The sequence below is a fragment of the Sinocyclocheilus grahami genome, unplaced genomic scaffold (genome assembly GCF_001515645.1).
Source record: "Sinocyclocheilus grahami isolate Dianchi unplaced genomic scaffold, SAMN03320097.WGS_v1.1 scaffold397.1, whole genome shotgun sequence".
NCBI lineage: Eukaryota > Metazoa > Chordata > Actinopteri > Cypriniformes > Cyprinidae > Sinocyclocheilus > Sinocyclocheilus grahami.
This window is the reverse complement of record NW_015505576.1, coordinates 516,104-532,704: the sequence shown is the minus strand read 5'-3', so window position 1 is coordinate 532,704 and position 16,601 is coordinate 516,104. Positions and strand designations below refer to the sequence as shown.

At 35.5% G+C, this 16,601-nt stretch overlaps 1 protein-coding gene across 3 annotated transcripts; it reads right to left on the bottom strand.

The window, feature by feature from the left end:
• Positions 1–238: 238 nt before the first annotated feature.
• On the bottom strand, positions 239–10,726 carry LOC107550410 (G patch domain-containing protein 2-like). 3 transcript variants are annotated; one of them, XM_016231677.1, is made up of 10 exons: positions 10,575–10,726; positions 8,148–8,870; positions 7,247–7,311; positions 6,988–7,161; positions 5,632–5,678; positions 5,496–5,551; positions 4,995–5,028; positions 4,791–4,855; positions 2,631–2,719; positions 239–933 (listed from the first exon to the last, which is right to left on the bottom strand). In XM_016231677.1, the coding sequence occupies exons 1-10, from the start codon at positions 10,622–10,624 to the stop codon at positions 764–766; spliced, it is 1,473 nt and encodes a 490-aa protein (XP_016087163.1). In that variant the 5' UTR covers positions 10,625–10,726; the 3' UTR covers positions 239–763. The 3 variants fall into 3 exon arrangements, with proteins under 3 accessions (XP_016087163.1, XP_016087164.1, XP_016087165.1); XM_016231678.1 differs by having other exon boundaries at positions 8,151–8,870; XM_016231679.1 differs by having other exon boundaries at positions 10,654–10,714.
• Between the last annotated feature and the right edge of the window lie 5,875 nt (positions 10,727–16,601).

Genomic DNA, 16,601 nt, shown 5'->3' with positions numbered 1-16,601 from the left:
AACTGTTGTAATTAACATCACTGATAACGACCCACAGGCTCACTGAAATACTTCTGCAGGGTGTTGAAAAATCAACATCAAAATAATAAAAATAAATCATATTTTGTATAAAGTAAATGAAGCCTGATTTTTGCATCATTATTTTTTCCACTGTAACATTTTGATGACAATTAAGGACATTTATTTTTTTTATTACTGTTGTTGCAATGTGAAAAAAATTATATTAATTTATTCTTTTTAATAAAAAATCTAAAGTTTTTCATTACAGTAACAAGAATGTTGAGGGAAATGTGCTTCATTAACATAAAAATAACATCATAATACACAATGCCTTAATGGTTTTATGAACAGGCTTAATTTTCGTTATGCAAAGTATAATTTATTACTTGTTTTTCCTATGATGTTTGCAGTTAAATATTTCTTCATGGAATTCTTACTGTACTGTCAGAAAAATTTTCATTACAAACGGCAAATTTTTGACTAATGATACTTTTTTGGTGAATAATGTTTTTTTCCAAAGTTAATTTGCTTTAACGGTTGTGTTGAAATTAGTCGGTGTGTGTGTGTGGTGGCAGTGAGGCAGCTCTAGAGTCAGTCCTTGTCTGGTGTCCTATTCCGTTTCATTCTGTCCATCTTTTCCTATATCTATGTCACCTCAGTGCTGCCCTCTGCTGGCTGGCTGCGGTTAACGGCGAGAAAGGCGGCCCCCCGGGCCCAGGGCATCGTCTCTATGTGAGTTGCTCTCTCTGTTCTCGGTTCGAGCTCAGTTGAAGCCCAGACCGGCTCCCTTCGGCCTCTGAGACGCACGTATGGGCTCCGTGATGCCTCTGCCGTCAGGGCCCAGGCCCGACCCCGGGGTCCAACCCATACTCTGCAGCATACGGTTCCCCACGTTTGACTCCGGGAGAGGAGCAGCGCCCTCACCCACCCCACCTGAGAGAGAGAGACACGGAGAGAAAGGGATCATCTGCATTAAACAGTAAAGCTCACTGATCTTTGTAATGCACTTAATGGGTTGAAAGAGTCCTTTAGATGAACTCTGATCTGCATTCAAAGCATGAAATGCATTTAAAAACCCACAAAATATATAAAAATGTCCAGATGTTTAGTTAACAAATAATATGAACTTATAAATAATAATTTTCAACAGATTTAAAATGTGTGTGTATATATATATATATGTATATATATAAATAAATGCGCGTGCACACACACACACACACACACACACACACATATATTAAGAAAATCAATTTTATAAAATAAAATATTAGACATTTTTGTAATGTGACTATTTTTATGACAATTGGGCACATCTACATCTTAAATATGTTCTTTTCCATAGTGGAAGCTTTACTTCTGAAGATTTTATTTAAAATTAATTAATTAGATTTTTTTTTAAACATTTTTTACTTCATATTTTTGTTAAATTAATGCAAACTGTTACACTTTACAATGAGGTTCTATACATTAATCTTAGTTCATGCAATAACTAAAAAGCACTCATAATGAACAATACGAGATTTATTAATCTTGGTTAATGTTTACATTTTAGCATTTCAAGTTGTTTAAATTAACATTAGTTAATATGTTAAGAACAAACAAATTGAACAACTAAAATGCACTGGAATGATTTTTAGAAGTTTATTGGAGTATATTTTACACACACACACAAAATTTCACGAATAATTCAATGTTACTTGCTGATTCTTTATAAATATTTGTGAAATTTACTAGCAATTTCTGAGTGAAATTTGTTTCCACGACAATTTTTTTTCAGTGTGGTAACAGTTTACTTTACAGTGTTTATGCTACATATATAACATGTTACCATAATCAATCACTACTAGACCAATAACAAGACTATTTGTAATTTTCATCAGCTTTAAAAATAGCAACACAGCAAGTACATGTAGTTAACCAGAATGACACTGCAATGATTTATGTAAATACATAACAAAATGAATGAACACTGTAAAATAATGTGTAACCAAAACATGTTGTCCATTTTTAGTTTATGGCATCCAAAATTGGACCTTACTGTAAAGTGTTAGCATATAAATCAGTGTTTCAATGCAGGGTTGCACTGAAATTCTCATAACTAAAGTGGAGAGTGCTTTCCTCAGTTGTGTTTCAAATAATTCTGATGTTACATGTCACAATTCCTGCTCCTCATAAACTCTAAAGAGTTTCTGAGAAATTGATAATCTCAGCTCTGTGACCTCTGACCCCTGAGGGCCGCAGCTGTGTGCTCTGCGTCACACAGATCATGGCAGGAAATGATGTTCTTTAATGAGGAAATGAGATCAGCACTGATCTGCCTGCTCAATCTTGTCACAAAACAGCCACTGAGTTTACTGTTACCACGGCGACAAGCCTCTGGCTCTTCCTGATGACACACGGGTCACATGTTTCCATGAAGGGTTTGTGTTAAGGAATAGGGCATCATTTGCATTTATTATTCAGAATGTGGGTCTGACGTCTCTTCACAGAAACATTTCAGATCACCCAACAGCTGTGATGTTAAATGAGTGTGTGTGTGTGTGTGTGTGTGTGTGAGTGAGTGAGTGAGTGAGTGAGTGAGTGAGTGTGTGTGTGTGTGTGTGTTTGTGCATGCGTGCGTGTGTTACCTGAGGATGATGGGGCTGCCACAGGTGCAGCTTTCCGTCGTCTCTTTATATCTCCAGTACACAAAGAGCCAAGATGACCACTTGTTTGTCTACAGAGAGAGAGGGAGAGTTCAGGATAGTTACTACTAGGGCTGTCAAATTTTTTTTTCCGAATTTCGAATATTCGTCGAATTTAAAATAAAAATCCACAATTTTAGGTGAGCGTTAATGAAGCAGCCTTATCAGTGACGCATGAGATGCGATGGCAATGTGTCGTTGCATTATAATGTTTTTGTTAGCCTATCCAGTTGAAGCCACCAGATGTGGCGCTGCTGCGTTGTTCATTAAAAATATTGAGGAAAAAGAGAACAATGCGGAGAAGATCTTGTTTACATCAAAACTGAAACCAAGCAATTCACACAGAAAACATATTTCGCACATTTTCTAGAGGGACATCTATCACCGTTGCACTCGCGTCTCGCACAAAAGAGCCGCATGTTTAGAAAGCCATGTAAAATTAATGCAAGTTTAACTTTGAAAAAAACATATAGAGACTTTATGGCGGGTTTTTCCCCCATCCCACTGCATCTCATGTTTTTAAATGAAAAATTGAACTTTCTCTGTGTGATTGGCTTTCCGCCCTTTGTATTAAACTATGCATACATACATGATGCTGTTTTGTATATAGTTGTTTAAGCAACTTAACTAATTATAATTGATTTATAAACATTATTTTAAACATTATGCATTTTTTCAAAGATAGTCATGTTATCTTATGCTTCGAATAAACGTGCGTTAGTAATATTTTGCTCGATGCGCCCTCTTGTGGCCTCAGAAGAGAAGCCAAAAGCTTTTCTTCACCCTTACTAAAAATTATGATCATGTTTAAGTACAAAATTTGAATTTAGTTTTTCAGCCATTTTGACAGCCCTAGTTACTACTTGGGTAAATATGCTAAAATTGCATATTTTGAAATTAGACTATGGCAAAATAATACAGAAGAGCTAATTGGTGCCATTTTAACCCCTTTCACACTGCACGTTGGTCCCGGAAAATTGCCGGAGTGCCTTCTGTGTGAACACAAACATGTCACGGGATTGATTCCGGGATCGATCCCGGGTTGGGGACCTAGTAACATTGCCGGGATCAGTCCCAGAATGAGCCCTGTGTGAACAAAAGCCAGAACCAATGCCGTAAAGGTGTCGTAGTGATGACACATGTTATCGTGCGACTCTTTTACCGGGTGTTTTGAAGGCAGATCAACGTTTGCGAAGAAAAAATATGTGCAAACTGGTATGAAGCAAAGATCAGGAAGCTCATAATGCAAGTTTAACTTTGAAAAAAACATATATCGAGACTTTATGGCGGGTTTTTCCCCCATCCCACTGCATCTCATGTTTTTAAATGAAAAATTGAACTTTCTCTGTGTGATTGGCTTTCCGCCCTTTGTATTAAACTATGCATACATACATGATGCTGTTTTGTATATAGTTGTTTAAGCAACTTAACTAATTATAATTGATTTATAAACATTATTTTAAACATTATGCATTTTTTCAAAGATAGTCATGTTATCTTATGCTTCGAATAAACGTGCGTTAGTAATATTTTGCTCGATGCGCCCTCTTGTGGCCTCAGAAGAGAAGCCAAAAGCTTTTCTTCACCCTTACTAAAAATTATGATCATGAAGCTGCGATCCTATACAAGCTAGGGGTGGGCAATATTTAGCCTCAAAATTATATCAAGATATTTCAAGAATATTTGCGATAATGATATTTATGACTATATAGAAAAAAAATATGGAACAACGTTTTATTGGTGATTGCAGATGGCGGGCAGCAGCATTTATTAGTGCAAACAAAATGAAGGGCATTTTCCATCCTTTTCCAATTAGCTACTGTTATCGATGACAGACTGTTATTGAGTCGGTTCTGTGCTCTTCTATAACGGTCTGGTTTGGGTAAGCCAGCAAATCAGATATAAGAAGAATGCAACGGTCTGTTAGGACAGCTGAAAGGATGATTGGTGTGCACCTGACCAAACATATAATGCACAAATCTGTACATAAATCTTCTGTTCCAGATGCGTACCACTTTTTTTTCTTTTCTTAAGTCTTACAAATGTTCTTTCTGTTCTCAATGTCATATATGTTTGCTCATTCTGATTCTGATATGTTATTACCTGCTGGCAGTCTTTAAAGAGCAGCTTTTCCTGTGGCTTCTGTCGCTGCGAGAATCCCAAAGCAACTGCACATACACAAACATGTTAAACATATGTAAAACGCCACAACCATATCATCATAGAGAAACATGATACATGATGATTTATTACACGCATACAGGCCTGAAACTCAACATGCCATAAATAAAAGCATAGACATCTTACTTGGTCTCTTCTGGCCCCAGAGCTGAACCACGAGCTGCAAAAGAGGGCAAACAAACTCTTAAAATAAGCCAGATGTTAAGTTATGGATTTGGATATATAACAAAAATATAATTTATAAGAATAATTTATATTACAAATAACTCAATAAAAATGCATTTCTCATGAAATAATCATTAAGTTAAATTAAAATTATTACATTCAATTAATGTAATTTAAAAGATTAATTTACTTAATGCAATTCAAATGCCAAATTAAATAAACAAAAATCATTAAACAACAATGTGGCAATATCTATTTTATTTAGATAAAACAGCAAATTAAGTACTTTTTAAATTTTAAAATTATCTTTTATTTATAAAAAAAAAAAGGTGAATGCATAAAAAAATAATAATATACTTTATAACAAATGAATAAGTCAGACATAAAAACGCTAAAACTAATGATCACAGAGCCAATTGCTATGTTGATCTGCCAGACACCTCTGAGCCAATCAGGACTTACTCATGAGGATCCTGGGATAATCTGGGTAATCTATCAGGAATTCCTTGAGCGGTTCCCTGTTGGGAAAGAGAATTAAAAACATCACATATACATAAATCTTAAACAATGAGTTCATATTTTAGACAAGTGCACATACCTGTGATTGCTGAAGACAGGCCTGTCTCGCGAGCCGCACTTGAAACCCTGAAAAAAACAGGACTTTGTTAAAAACCAGTCAGAGACAAGGCCTAACTATTAACGAACATGCTCCAAATGAACAGGAATACATTTCTCCAGGTATAATAAACCTCCTTAGAACATGGACACCATTACCAGATACCACATTCTAAGGCTGCACTATTTAGGGGAAAAAATCGAATTACAATTTTCCTGATAAAAATTGTCAATTCGATTTAAAAAGTGATTTAAAAAAATTTTACTAAATAAAAATATAGAAGTTACTAAGTAAAAACAAATTAAGAGACATTATTGTAACACTTCACTGTAAATAAAAAAGAAAAATGTAGCAACTTTTGTATTTAAGAAAAATGCGCTAACTTTTATATTTTTATTTAGTAATAATAATAGCAATATAAAAAGTATTATCAGTATTAGTATTACTGAATTACAACAAAATAAGAAATAATAAAAAAAATTATATTAATATTATAATAATATTATATTTCACTGTAAAATAAAAAATTAAGGATTAAAGACTTAAATTTACTTATATTTTATATAAGTAAATTTGTATAATTATTAAATAAAAACAAATGTTACTTAAGAAAAGCAAAATAAGAATTAATACTATTGTAATATTTCAAAATATATAAAACAATTCAGTATTAAAGAATCTGTAAATTTCATATTTCTATTTAATAATAATAATAATTACTATTATTTGTAGTAGTAATAATAGTAGTAAATAAAAATATAAGTTACTTCAAATCAAAATAAGACATACTATTGTGATATTTCATTAAAATAGAAAAATTTAGTATTAAAGGAAAATTTTTGTAACTTTCATATTTTTATTTAATAACAATAATAATCACAATTAAATTAAAAAAATAAAGAAAAGAAAAGTTACTAAATAAAAAATTACTACTACTGTACTATCACTGGTAAATAAAATATAAAAGAACCATTTTGTAACTTAAGTTTTTTTTATTAGTAATAATAATTATAATTGTGATTATTATTGTTATTAAATAAAAATATGAAAGTTTTTTAAATAACTGTAAAAACAAAAACGATCATTAAAGAAAAATAATAAAAACTATGATAAATTAAATAAAATTACTATACTAATAATACTGTCTTCATTTCATAATTTTTAAACGTTAAACCATCAAACTTGAATTTTTTATTTTTAGATAGTGAGATGAAGATTCATGATGACCTTTTATATGGTCTTTGTTTCCTCCATAATGGTTTGTACAGCTCTGTCCGCTGGTGGACACACATGTGAACTACAGTGTTAGAGCTGAAGGTTGTGTGTCTGAACTCTCACCTCTCTGAGCTCCCTGTGACATTAACGGGAACGCTCCGGTCAGGATGCTGTTGAACACGGGGTCATTGAGGTCCAGTTCGTTAGAGTCTCTCTCCCACCACGGCACCACACCCGCGATTCCACAAGCCCCGCCCGGCTCGCCCTCATAGAACCAATCGCTCTGCTCATCGTCACCTGAAACACACACGCAACACTCAAACACGAGCTGTTCATTCTATACATGATTTATGGTGATTATGAAATATATGAGTACACACACCTTGTCTTCCCTCATCGTTTGTGTACAGACCCCCATCACTGCTGTTACTCACGCTGCTCGTCTCGCTGTAATCACACACATTACACATCGTTTTAAGCCTTTGGTGTGAAATAAAACGGAATTTCACAAAACATGTCCAGGTCACAAAAGAAAAAGGAAGAACATTTTTGAACAAACAATATGCTCTTTCTTTAGGAATATTAAGACTGTTAACATTGTGAATATTTTCATAACACTTCAGCACATTTTCCCCAAAATGTTCATTATCGTAATGCATCCAAATACTTTTTGAGTAAGAAATACTTTTTTTTGTTGTAAATCTCTTAATTAAAATACTAAAAATTAATTGAAAATAAAAAATTTATGAAAATTTATTTTAACTAATATTTTACTGTACTGATTCTAACATTCAGTATTACAGTAGAATATTAGTGTAATATAATTATTTTAATTTAGTTTGTACTTTTATTTATATTTAAAATGATTACAATATTAACACGGCTATAAAATAATAATAATAATATAAAAGTTAAGAACAAAATATTATTAGTATTGTAATATTTCACAATAAAATTAAAGAAAAATTTAGTAATTTTTATTTGAGTATTTTAATTAAAATCAGCATAATTTAAGGCATTAAAAACATGACCATAATACAATTTAAATAATATGCCATTGTGCTATTCATGTTTTATTTTGGCATTATGCATTTTTTTGTGCATTACGGTAATTAGATAATTAGGTTGGGTATAAAAAAATTGTCATGAAAAGAACATCGACGTAGAAAAATAATTTATGCAAAACAGAATTTCCTATTTTTTTTTAGCATTTTGAAAGATCTTGTTCTGAAGGACAGAGAAACGGGAAGAGGAGGGGCTAGACAGGAGAGAAGAACACTAACCACCTGTCACTCATCTCCTCATCCGAGCCTTTCTGCTCCTCAAAGTCCATCTTATCTTTGGCCGCTTGCCCCGCCTCTTCGCTCTCCACCACCACGCCTTCGTCTGCCGTGTCCTGTGCGAGTCTCTGCACCATAAACTTCCTTTTCTTCACCCTGTTTTTGTTCCCGTTGCTCCCTTTGGCCTCTGGACTAAACCCTGCCTCCCTGCTGCCGCCCACCGTTGTCGCTCTGGAAGGCGGCGCCAGCATGGTGGCGACATCTAGTGGCGGGTCCACAGCCATGCGCTTGACTTTCCGACGCCTTCGCAAACTGCGCGTTCCCAAACCATCCACTCCGCTCAAGTCGTCCAGCCACAGCGGTCTCTTCCCCCTGCCGGAGTCAGCAGTGAGTGGTGTACGCCGCTTCGCACCCAGCTGCTCATCCGAGTCGCTGTTGTTGTCACGGGTGTGAGCGCCCCCTGCTGCCGTGGATGAGCGGTAGTCTTTCTGCTCCTCTAGGCTGGACTCGGAGCCTTCGCTCAAGTGGCAGGTGTCCCACGGCGGGTGAGGGTTATCGGACCGGCGTTTACGGCCACGACGCTTGCGAGCCTGGCGTTTCAACAGGCACCCGACGGCCAGGGCATGATCTCCACCGTCTCCAAACCCTCCACGGGCTTGTTCTGAACTCTCCTCCAGAGCCGACACCAGGTCATGGACCAGCTCGTCCATCGTCCGCCGAAAGTGCCTGATCAGAATGAGTGAAATTAGGTGAAAATGAAAGAGCAAATGATAAAGAAAATCTATTTGTTTATAATGACTGGATTAGAATTTTTTTTATATAATTGAATAGAGATAGTACTATCAGAGCAATTTCTAGTCATGTACATTCACAAAAAAATAAAACATTTTGCCATACCATGTCACATAACGGTTTATTAATTTCTATGACTTTCCTATTATTTATTTTTCTTACATTTATTGTTTTTTCTATTATTTATTTGATTGATTTTCTTATTTTTAACCATTTCTATTCATTTATGCATTATTAATGGGACTTTGTTTGGGATGGTCACCAGGACCTGGACCAGCTTGTCTGCCAAAAGTGCCTGATCAGAATGAGTGAAATCAGGTAAAAAAGAGAAAAAAATTTTTGTTCATAATGACTGAATATAGAATTTTATAACATAATTTAATAGAGGCTGTACTAACAGGGCATCTGCTTAAAAAAAAACATCCATGATTTTCTTTTAAATGAATTACCATGTCACATAATGATTTATTAATTTCTATCATTTCTCTATTATTTATTTTACGAATTTTGCTTTTCATAGTTTTTCCATAATTTATCAGTCCTTTAACAGTCACTCACAGTTTTGCACACAGACGTGAAAGTGCACGATCCAAACTTACATTTGTATAATTCATGAACGAAAACATTTTGTAACATGATATTGATGTACCATTTTCATGCTAATGCAATGTTTGATTTTAATTAGGATTTAATTGTAATATAGTGAAGCAAACTTAGGCGTCCCACAGAGGGGACGGGTGGCAGTTAAAGGGTTAATTTGATTAATTTAGGGACCAACATCAGGTCATGGACCAGCTTGTCCATCGTCCACCCGAAAATGTCTGATCAGAATGAGGGAGACTAGGAGAAAAATGTTTAAATAAATATTTATTTATAAGGAGGGGGTATGGATTATTATTATTAAATATAATTTAATAGAGGTTGTACTAACAAGGCAATTTCTAGTCAATTAAATATTTTAGAGCTAAAAGCAGAAACATGTATACTTGCCTTAAAAAATATCGTGATTTTTAAAAATGATTTGGTTTATTAATTTCTATGACTTTTCTATTATTTGTTTTATTTTGACATGTTTTTACTATTATTTATTAAAGTCCTTTTACACGCCAGGGAATCCCAATTGTCTCTGTTATGTACAGGTTGTACACGGCAGAGCATTTTGAAAGTCGATGTATAAATGCAGTTCTCAGGATTTAAGCTCCCTGCAGATGGTGGAGATGATAGCAGATGCTACTGTTTGACCTTCTCACTGGCAGTGTCCATATGTAATGCTGGTAGCAATACTAAGACACTTTTTATGAGGGCTGGATTTATAATGAATATGGATAATCAATCAGTTGATCGATGGTTTCAAGCTCTGTCTTTGAATAATAAACCACAGTATTAACACAGTAAATAAAAGTACTGGTACAAAGGTCCAGTGATGTAGTGCCATGGTAGTTTTGGTAACCTTAATGTATTATCACCATAATCATGTACTGTGGTGGTATTTGATTTTAAAGAATACCATAGTGAAATATTAAAAACTACATGGTGATACAATGGTAGTTTATAGTGAGTACGAGCGGGTCAGAAATCCACACATCAAATAATAATCGGCTCTGAATAAACCGACGGCATAACACGCGAGACACATACCAGCCGGTTCCCGCTTTACCGAAGCTCTTGATCTCAGCGGCGCGGAACATGAAACCCGCAGAACACGACAAAAACTCACGGGAAAAGATCGAGGCCGCGCCGACATACCATAGCGCCTCAACAACAACACCACCACCGCGGCGCCGGAAACGGACTACAAGACATAAAAGACACGCATCCGGCGAAGAAAACCCCGTATGCTTTCAAAGTAAAAGCCGATAATACTAATAATAATAATAATAATAATAATAAGAAAATGGCTGCAATATAACAAAGAGTGAAAAATTTAAGGGGGTCTGAAAACGTTCCGTACCCACTGTATATATTTATATATATATATATATATATATGTATCATGGAATATATATATCAAGTAAATGCATCTCGATTTAAGTATGTTTAGATATTTGAATTGAAAATCAAGACAAAAATACTGAGGACGATATTCATTTTTTTTGCAAAGCATGCAACATTTAATCCCGACTATCAATTTAAAGGGGTCATATGATGCGATTTCAAGTTTTCCTTTCTCTTTGGAGTGTTACAAGCTGATTGTGCATAGATAAGATCCCTGAAGTTGCAAAGACTAAAGTCTCAAAACCAAAGAGATATTCTTTATCAAAGTTAAGACTCTGCCACGCCCCCCTAAAACGGCTCGTTCTAACACGCCCCCACATATCTACCTCACTATGTGGAAATATTTGTATATATATTGTAATAAATATTACAATAATGTACAGTATTTGAAAAATAATGTGTTTTTTGAACATTAAAGCATGTCAACATATTATATTGCACCAAATACAAAATAATGATCTTTAAAAAAGCATCATATGACCCCTTTAAGACTTTCTGCTCCGCTTTAAGACCTTGCCTTAATTTGTGGAACAGCCCTGTATATAAGCAAATTAATAAGGCAGACAGACTGAAAAAAACATGTGCATAACAGAGTCAAAACACAAAACAATTCAACGTGGCTGTTTTACCTGTAGGTTAGTAAAGCACAAACACGCGAGTGAAGTAGCATGACTCAAAACCTCAGGAAACGCTCCGGCCGGACAGGGCATCATCACAGTATGGTAAGGGGCGTAACATTTCGCTTGAGGTATTCGGCCAATCACAATGCATTGGATAGCTGGCCAATCACAGCACACCTCGCTTTTCAGACCGATGAGCTTTGTAAAAATCGACGTGTTTCAGAAAGGGCGGGGCATAGAGGAGAAACAATAATGTACAGTATGTGGAAAATAATGTGTTTTTTTTACTTTAAACCGCATAAACACATTTCATTACACCAAATACGCAAAATAATGTTCTTTTTAGTAACATCATATGACCCCTTTAACAGCAAAACATACCCCCGTCCCTGTTCACACAGACCCCGCCCCTGCATGAGGGGGCGTGTCCTATCAGAAAACGCTCCGCCTCTCTTCAGAACAACTTGTGTAAGAATATTGAATTTAATTAAGAACCTTTAATTAAACTTTTTAATTAATTTACAATCTTAATCTTAATTAATTAGATAATCCTGGAACGGATTTAATGCCAGACTGAATACTACTGAAAACCTAATTTATTTGAGTCCAAAATAGTAATGAACAGCACCATTTAGCTAAATATTTCACTATAAAAACAAACACTCGGGAATTCCATACAGAACTTGAATCAGTGACTCGTTCAAATGAACCAATTCACTAGAATGATTCAGATTTTACAAAAATACATAGGAGAAGAGGCAAGGATGCATTAAAGTCAAAATCAAAAGTGACAGTAAAGACATTTATAATATTACTAAATATTACAAAGGCTTTAGAATTTTCTATTCATCAAAGAATCCTGAAATGTTTTTTTTAAGCTTTCCACAAAAATACTAAGCAGCACAACTGTTTTCAACAGTTATAGTAAGATAGTGTTAAGATAGTTTCTTGAACAGTGAATCAGCATATCAGAATGATTTCTGAAGGATCATGTGACACTGAAGACTGGAGTAATGATGCTGAAAATTCAGCTTTGCATCACAGGAATAAATTACATTTTAACATATATTCAAATAGAAAACAGTTATTTTAAATGGTAATAATATTTCACAATATTACTCTTTTTACTGTAACATATTACCACAGGATCCTACCACTGTAGGATTTTCTTTGAAACTAAATAAATTGCTAGTAAATTTCACAAATAATCACAAAGAAACGTCAAGTGACACATTGAATTAAATGTGAATTTTTGAAGCAGAAAGACTGAAATAGTATTTTCTTGTAAAATGTTCTGGAATAATCTGTTTTATTTACAACTTCGAAATGTATTTTATTTTTTTACAGTGCACACTCACACACACTGATTTAATTAACTATATATCTGAAGACATCTCATGGACTTCTGTTGCTTTTATATTAAGCCAAATTCCATTTTCATGTAATCAATTCAAAATAAAACAGCAAAAATAAAATAAAAGAATTTGAGATATATGATTTATTTTTGAGATTGTATGGATTTGTTCTGCATGGATATACAGAATTAATTTTATTCTTTTTATGTTAAAAACTCTAAAGATACCCTAGTTTTTGGACCCAAATAAAGAATCTACTGGATAACAACATTAGAAAGTGTCAGAAATGGTGGTACAAGTGAATATAGTAGAACACATACATACACGCTATCTCTCTCTCCGTTTTTCAGGGAGGTGATCGAGAAGAGGCCTGAGAAGTTTGACAGACATTAAGAATCTGTTCCTCCCAAACACTGAACCCTTCTATGCAGCCAGCGTTTGGGAACAGAAACACTGTAAGTGAACGCATGAGAGACGATAAGATTGCAAGAAATGCAGTATAATATTGGCTAACATGTCATTCAAAATAATTTTCATTCCTAATAAAGATGCCTGGAGGTGATCTGTGCGATGTGTAGTTTTGTAATCGCCCTGTCTGTTTTCCTATAAGGAAGTTGGCGTTCCCTTAAACAGAATCTTCACTGTCAATCCTAAAGGAGAACTGATGCAGGAACATGCAAAGACCAACATCTCATCGTGAGTATAAACTACTGACTACTGTGTCGGGGAAGCGCCTTTGAAACTGTAGTTTGTTATTATTACTTTTAACTAATTATAAAAAATGAAGACATAAATATAATACTGTAAATATAATACAAAGTAAAAAATTCATATTTGATAATAATTATAACAATACGTTTAGTTTACACTACAAATTACAATACCAATGATTATGTCTGAAATTCTTCATTTTCGTTTAAACCCTCAACTTTTCAAAACCTCAACATTTCAATTCCTTTTAACAGTTCAAACCCTCAAACTTTTATTTTGGAGGAATACTAATACAATTCTGCAAACTTCTGTTGAGATAAATGTTGGAATTTATGTGATTGTAAATAAAGAGAATCTAGCACACATTGCATTGCCAGAAAATCTGAAGATGGGAAATGGATCAGGGACACAGTTTTTCATTTAAATGAAGTTTCCAGAAAATTAATTCACTAAGAGCCTGTTTACACTTAAAGTCCCCATGAAATCAAAATGAAAGTTTTTTTGGGTGTTAGTATCAATATGTTAGTCTTAAGGTTATCTATAAGGCAGTGTGCTCCAAAACAGTGACAAAATTCGCATTTAGAAGATATAAGCATTCAAAGCTTGCAGTTCGTCACTTCCGCCAAAACGGCTCAACGATTTTTTTGACGTCACATCGTACTTCAGCTTCTCATCAAACCTTCTGTCCAATCAAATGCTCTCTAGAATCCGAAGAGCCCGCCCCCTACACTATAAAATAGACAGTAGACGGTTCTAGCCCAAGCTGTGATATAAACGAACGCTATTGGCTATTTTAAAAAGGGGCGGGGCTGCTTGATATGTCCCGCCCTGTCTTCCTGTTTCAGTTAAAATGACGTCAACACAGAGTAAAGTCTCGTACACACTGGGACGATTATCGCACGCGCTTATCGCCGACGTTTTTCGACGCGTCGTTTGTGTTCATACCCAAGCGATTTTCACAGGCGATGAGCCGAGTAAACATGCAAATTCACTCCCTGACATTAGATGGCGCTTAATGAAAAACAGAAATACCCCGGTACACACCACAATCCTATTTGATCTGCAATTCCTCTCCATAACAACTCCCTCTTATCGAGATTTTTGTAGTCGCTGTCGCGTTTGTCATAAAGCCCTTTGTGTTCAGACACCAATGAGACCAGCAGCTCTACATTCATCTTGCCTCGGTGCATCTTCTTGGTCTACTTACTTCCTCTTTGTCGCTAGGTATCAATGAGTGCTCAGCAAGACCGTTTTGTGCTTGAGCGCCACCAAGTCGTGTTTTACTGTAACTTCAGCAGCTCCAGGCACGTGAACAAAAGCGCCAATCTCATTGGTCAGCCAGTTTTTCACGTGGCGCGTCAAACCAAAATTTGAATAAAAATAAAAAATGAAGCTTTTACACCTCGCGTTTTGTGGTTGTGCACACTCACATTGGCACCCTTTGTTTAGTCACGAGGCGTTAAACGTCGGCTACAATCGCGCGCGATATTCATCCCGGTGTGAACAAGCCTTAACGCTGTGTGTTTCTAAGCATTTCCAGTAGCCCCTCACTGCAGAACAAAGATCCAGGGGGCGGGGTTGGATCCACATCTAGGGGGTGGAGATTGTAGGTTTAGGGGTGGAGATGGGTGGGTTTAGGGGTGGAGATTGTAGGTTTAGGGGTGGAGATTGTAGGTTTAGGGGTGGAGATGGGTGGGTTTAGGGATCAGGGGGTGGAGACGGGTAGGTTTATGTATATGTAAGGTGGGAGGAGTTGGATCTGGATCCAACCTCACCCCCTGGATCTTGTGTTCTGCAGTGAGGACCATCTCAGCATTTCAGGGGGCCTTTAACAGATTTGGTTCTATTAGATCAAACTCTGGTGCGATTTCTTTGTTCATCAACTAATAAAAATACACCACATGTACACACATACAACGTGTGCATTTAGCCCAGTTCAGTAAGTTCACTAAATATATGTTATAAAAGCTGTCCAATCAGATTGTAACCATATCCTTATGCCTTTTGTTTTGTATTTTTAGGTTTGATATTAAAATGATAGTGTGAACGCTAAGCAAACCAGGACTAAATGTATCAGTTACTTTTTTTGGTCCAGACCAAAAGACCCAAGAGAACCAAACAAGTGTAAACATAGCCTAAAACTGATCAGACGTTCTAATGCTTTATTTGTAGCACTCACTGAACCAGTAGCATTCCTGCAAAATGATATTGTTTAGAAAAGAGCTGAACTATTGTCATGCTACTGATAAATGTAGTTCAGTCTGTTGTGTTGCTACTTTTAGTTAGCTACTCTCGCAGTACTGATTGTGTGTTCGTGAACACTTGATATGAATGAGTGTGTCAGCTGTGCTTTACCTGTGCAGGTACATGCGTCTAGGTGAGGTGGTGGATCAGGTTTTCCCGCTCCTGAAGCGCAGAGGTTCTTGAGATTTCCCCTGCAGTGACACCTTCAGCCAATTCACCTTCTGGAGAGGACAGCTCCCCCTCGTGGATGGACAGATAGTGAACACCACTCGCTGAACAGCTGCACTGATCTACACACAACATCACGTGTGGACGGACATGTGTGGGTCTGGACCTCAGAAAAAACTGCAGTTTCTTTCATAGAAGTCTTCACGTCACTTGTGATTTAGAGTATATTGTTAGTAGATTTGTAAAAATTAGCTCAGATCTTGGATCTATTTTTAATTGTTCAGTTTTGCTTGTGGCGATCACAAGATTTTGTGGTGTAAAGCATCTGTTAATATATTAATTTACTGCAAGAACAATCCATCATATCAGGACAGCGAGTTTGTTTGAGTCAGACTGAATGTTACATTTCACATCATTTAAAATGTCCAGGTCATATTTCACCCCAGAATCAATATTTTACAAACTGTTTTTTATTTGACTTTTTTAAATTTTTATAATTAGCATAAATTATGTTTAAATTTGCATAAATACACTTCATTTTCTTTATGCAAAATATGACCAAGAAATTAATT